At 27.4% G+C, this 5423-nt stretch overlaps 1 protein-coding gene across 1 annotated transcript; it reads right to left on the minus strand.

Moving 5' to 3' along the window:
- Positions 1–461: 461 nt before the first annotated feature.
- On the minus strand, positions 462–1688 carry LOC136090994 (uncharacterized). Its single transcript, XM_065817977.1, has 2 exons — positions 1397–1688; positions 462–1312 (listed from the first exon to the last, which is right to left on the minus strand). The coding sequence occupies exons 1-2, from the start codon at positions 1686–1688 to the stop codon at positions 462–464; spliced, it is 1143 nt and encodes a 380-aa protein (XP_065674049.1).
- Between the last annotated feature and the right edge of the window lie 3735 nt (positions 1689–5423).

Consider the following 5423-nt stretch of genomic DNA (forward strand, 5'->3'; position numbering starts at 1 on the left):
ATGCATAGCACTATATACTGATTTATATATTTTAATTTCTCCAGTTTCCATGTTTGTTAATTTAACAGTGACGGTTTTTTCATAATTGTTCTTAATCTTTCATATTTTGCATCTATAATTTTTTCTTGCTTTTCACGATGTATTTTAGGCTTGATTGTTTTTTTATCATTTGTTTCTTTCAGTGGATGTATTCTAGGTCTGTCAACTTGTCTTTTATTATTTAATTCTTTTACTTCATCCATAATTGATTCTTTATTTAATAACTTATTCTTTATAGCAGTTATTAGCAATGTAGCGATATTGTCAGATGTTTTTGAAATGTTATTTCTTCTAATAGATTTTTTAAACTTTTCTTTGTGTATTTCATTTTTTTTTATATAAAAAGGAAAAAAATTTTAAATAATTTTTAAAAAATTTAATTTTCAAAAAATTTAATAAACAATGTGTATCTTATTTCCGTGTTATTGAAATTCTATCATTCTTTCAGATATTACAAATGCAATAGCTTCAGTATCTGCTGGAACAACCGTATTAAATGTTGCTTTGATTTGTACATCTATTGCTGATGATTTTAATCTTTCCGATTGTTTACTAACATCCAAAACAGAAAGTGGGTATAAATCTCTATAGTCAGAAGGAGTTATATTGCTGTGTGTGATCAATTCATTCATTCCATAAAATTTTTCATTAAACACAGCTGCATCTCTATGAGCTCTTGAAAATTGCTGATTTGGCAATGACAAATTATAATCAACAGCAGGATATCTTTCCTGATTAAGCATAATGTACATATTTTTTAAGTTGCAATGATCAAATGTTGAAGCATTAGCATTTTGATCTCCATCCTTACTTGTTTGAAATGCAACAATAATGTATCTTGGTTTTTTAGGAGATGTCTTTACGCTCAATCTCCAAGAAAATGTAGTTGATTGTAGAATAGTTTTAGTATCACACTGACGCGCGCGAAAACTCACTGGAAGTGTCACTTTTAATTCAATAGATCTATAAAGAATAATCCTTTCTACATCTGATGGGATCACATGTGGTATAAACAATGATATTTTGTTAAGATAAACTTTTCCTAAAGCAGCAGCAGCAAGCTTAAATATTGCGTCATAATCACTTTTTCTTATAAGAGTTATTGTATGTTTAAACCCATAAATAACTTTGTCGTAATCATCACTGAATCCAAAAATGTGTCTTAAAGGTATACAAAATGAAAATGTTTCTTTTGTAGCTGATTTCTGAATTATATATGCTTGTCTTAATACAAACCCTGAATTATGAGCAAGTAATGCTGTCGTTGCAGTGTCTTTAAACCACACTTAATTTAATCCTTGCGCTATTTGAAAGTCATTTGGGTATTTAAGCATTCCTAACATGGTAGTTGCTTGACCTGGGTGATAAACAGTTTCTATATCTTGGTTTGATAACTGGTATGATATTTGACTAAATAAATGCGTAATACCATTATTTGTAAGCGTCACTACATCTGTGTTAGCATAAGCTGTTCCATCAAGTTTAACAAGTTGTCCTTCAAATAAGAGATAAGCTTCAGATGGAAGTGTGAACAAATCTTGTTGCTCAACGTTGATTCTTATTTCTCCAGCACCATTTAGATTTAAACGAGCCGCTGGCTCATATTCATGGAATTCAAATCTTTCAATTTTATTATCTACAATTGGCATTTCTGTAAAATTTAATACTTCAAAGATTTTGTTTTTTTATATACAATATAAAAAAAAAATTTTTGATTGATTGATTTGAATTCTTAAAAAACTGGTTGTTTAAAAAATTTCGCAAGTCTACGCAAGTCTACTAAAGTTTACTCAAGTCTAAGCGTAGCTCATCGATTTAACAAGTGAAATCTAAACGTAGCTCATTGAGGTCCTACGCAAGTCGAAGACCACGTCCTTTTTTAACTACATCTTTGATTCTTACAGCATTTTCATTTAATACTTTTTTACTGATCTTATTGCAGACCCCATCATCATTTCATTTATATTTGTTGTTACCTCATCTACACTTTCTTTTTAAATCTTTCAAATCCATTATCATTATATTCATTATTATTCAGATCCTTAGATCCATTATTAAATTTGAAATTATTTCTTCAATTTTTTTATTACAAGCACCATGTGTAACTATTTTTGAAGATGCTTTATCAATTATTTGTTTTGTTTTTTCAACTGCAGCATTTCTGGCAGCTTGTATCGCTGATGTTGAAAGTTCTTTTCCTGCTGAGCTGCAGTTATTGCAGTTTTTCCTAAATCACTAGCAGCAAACTTCTTCAACATAGCTGATGATACTTTTGGTACATTTGACGTTTTTATTCGTTTAAATAAATCTTTTATACTTTCGAATATACCACTTCCTCCAATAACATGTTTTTTTATAAATCTCTTATTATTAACAATTAGCATTTTTTATGTACTGTATATTTTTTTTATATGCACTAATATGTAATTATAAAGTATTTTGTATTGCTTTATACTGTGAACTATTTATTATACCTTGTCGTAATAATTCATCACAAATTGCAACAGCTTCATTTCTTGATCCAGTGTTACCTGCTTTTCATACAGCTATACATAATTCAAGCATTTCAATGAATGTAATAGGGTCGTGAGGAAGAATTATAGCCTGTATTTTTGTTCCAATTCCTGCTCCTACTCCTGTTCCGTTTGATTCACGCTTCCTATTATCTTTTACATATTTCAAAATAAGTGCTATTGTTTCTCTGTATTTTCCACTCCTAAACGACTTTGGTTTGTATGGGCTTTTAAGAAGTAATTACATCTGTTTGTAATAATATATCTCGATATTTTTTAAGGTCATCTTCACTATATTTTTCCTTATTAGGATTAAACTTTGTTATCAACTCCCGAAGTCCAGGAGTAGAATAATATGTTTCATCAGTAATAGTTATATCATCATCATTAAGATGTATTGGTTTTTTTCCAAAATATAATATATCATCTTTAGAATGTATTCCAAATGTAGTATCTGTAGATTTTTTACTATTAATATACATTCTTAGATAATCTGTTCCAATTTTTCCTAACCTCATACTTTTTTTTTCTTCATGAGAGGGTAATAATTCTTTAGATTCAGTTATCATTATCTCTTTATTTGCTTTAGGATAAGAATTTGAAAAAGTGAGTGCAAATTTATTAGCTTGATCTTGCAATTTATTTATGTTTTCTTTTATTCAATCTTGACTATCAATTAATGTCTTGTAAAATTTTTCTAAGTCTAACTCTAAATTAGTTTCACCCATCTTTTCATATAAACTATTCCTCTGTATTTTTTTTTAATATCTAAGAATTCTGTAACAATTTTATCTCTTTTTTTCAGGATCTTCAATTTTTAGAAATAACATTTTGCTTTTTTATAAAAAAGAAAAAAAAACACAACATAAATCGTTATGTTATGTTTATGTTTTACGTTACTAAATTATTTTGTGTTTTTACGTTTATATTTTTACGTTTACATTTTTACTAATACTACTTTGGAGTGCATTAATTGCCTCATCTACTTTTTGTTTAATTAATGCTTCTTTAGTTTGTTCTTTAAATAATTCTTTTGAATTTGTTCTAATTTGCTCAAGCATGGCTTTAAATTATTTATGTTCACTAAGTATTAGTGAACATAAAAAATCAAATTCAGTATCACTTATTTTTCCATCTACTAGAGCTTTAAAAATATGATCACTTATTGTATTTAGTTTTGAATCAGCAAGTACTTTATTCTTTTTAACCTTTTGTGCTTGTAAACTTCATTTTTTATTAACTTGCTATTTATTTGCTTTTATTAACTATGAATGATAAAACACCTGCTCCTAATGCTGCACCTTCACTTGCGATAGCCACTGGTGCAGCAATTAATGTTGCTAAAAAGCCAATTGCAATAGTTCCAAATGCCATAGTGCTTGCTAGTAATGAATTATCAATTGCTGAAATTATTTTAACAGCTCTATGATTTTTACTTAGCATATTACTCTTTTCTCTCTCACGCTCTATATTTCTTTTTGAATCTCATTAATTTAATTTAGACTGTATATATGAGTTTGGTTGTTAATATTATCTTAGTTTTTAGAATTACTATTTTCAACTGGCGCATTTGGTATATCTGAATAAATATTATTACACAGCTTTTTGCAATTAAATTCTATTTTTAATAAGGGAAAAAAAATATTTACAATAAATTAACAAAGCATAAACGTTCTCCTTTTTTAATTATTTTATCAGAATCAGAATTATTAACAATATTTACTACAATATCATCAACAGACTTTGATATTACAGAATCTTGTAAACTTAACAATTTTAATTTAAGTTCTTGTTATAATGAAACTAATGCAACACCTTCGTTAACTACTACACCAAACTTTAAAAGAGTATATTGATGTGATGGAGATTTTATTGTAATGATGTGTTGTGCAAATATTTCATATTTATTCTCATTTTTATTTTATTTTTATTATAAAAATTTTCCGGCTGTATCAAGCAAAAGAAAAAGTGCACCAATAAATCCTCCCTCTATTTGAGAATCGTGTGTTAGTTGTGTTTTACTTTAAGGTAATTATTAAGCCTTTACCTTTTTCATATGCTCTTTTAATTCTATTCAATTGATAATCTGTTACAGCTAATACATGATCACCATTAAGATCTGAAGTGATAACTTAATACTAGCTCCATAACCATCTTCAATTGCTTTTTTAAGTTTTTCTAATTGCCCTAGCGAAACGTTTGTTTTAATATTAGTATATTTACTCATTTTTATATATAATTTTAAACAGTTTTTAAAAAATTACAAACAATTTTTTTACGTTTATTTTAATAAATTATTTTACGATTTATACTACTTTACTTCTTTTATGTGGAATGTAATAGTTACTTCTATTCTTCGTAAATTCAAAAGATTTCCATTTTGATCAAGCAATTTATTTACCGTTTTTGATATTTTTTGAAGTGTTACTGGTAAATAAATTAAGTTATACGGCTCTAGAGCAATTTTATAACCAGGAGCTACAGTTGGAAAAAATGATTATATAACGTTATCAGTCTCTCCATTTATATACGATGATCCTAATGTATCACTTGTTACTCGTATACTATTAACATTTAATATGTTTACTATATTAGTTGATATATTGTAGCCTGCTGAATATATACCTCTGTCAAAACCAAAAATAGTTCTAAGTGAATTTGAAGTTGTAAAATCAACTTTAAAACTAGTTGCAATAGTTAAAGCTGATCTTAGTGTATTATTATTTCCTTCAATTGTAATATTTGCAACTCCTGAACTTGCATTACCGTTTCCTATCATAATCAATTGAATATATTTATTTATATCATTATTTCCATAGCATCCATCTGGAATGTTTATACCCTTCCAAGTTGATCCATTATTTGCGCTAT

The sequence above is a fragment of the Hydra vulgaris genome, chromosome 14 (assembly GCF_038396675.1).
Source record: "Hydra vulgaris chromosome 14, alternate assembly HydraT2T_AEP".
NCBI lineage: Eukaryota > Metazoa > Cnidaria > Hydrozoa > Anthoathecata > Hydridae > Hydra > Hydra vulgaris.

Coding starts and splice junctions, on each gene's coding strand:
- LOC136090994 (XM_065817977.1), bottom strand. CDS start 1,688: ATGCCAATTGTAGATAATAAAATTGAAAGATTTGAATTCCATGAATAT. Junction 1,313..1,396: donor AGAAACTGTTTATCACCCAG/GTCAAGCAACTA, acceptor TGTGGTTTAAAG/ACACTGCAACGACAGCATTA.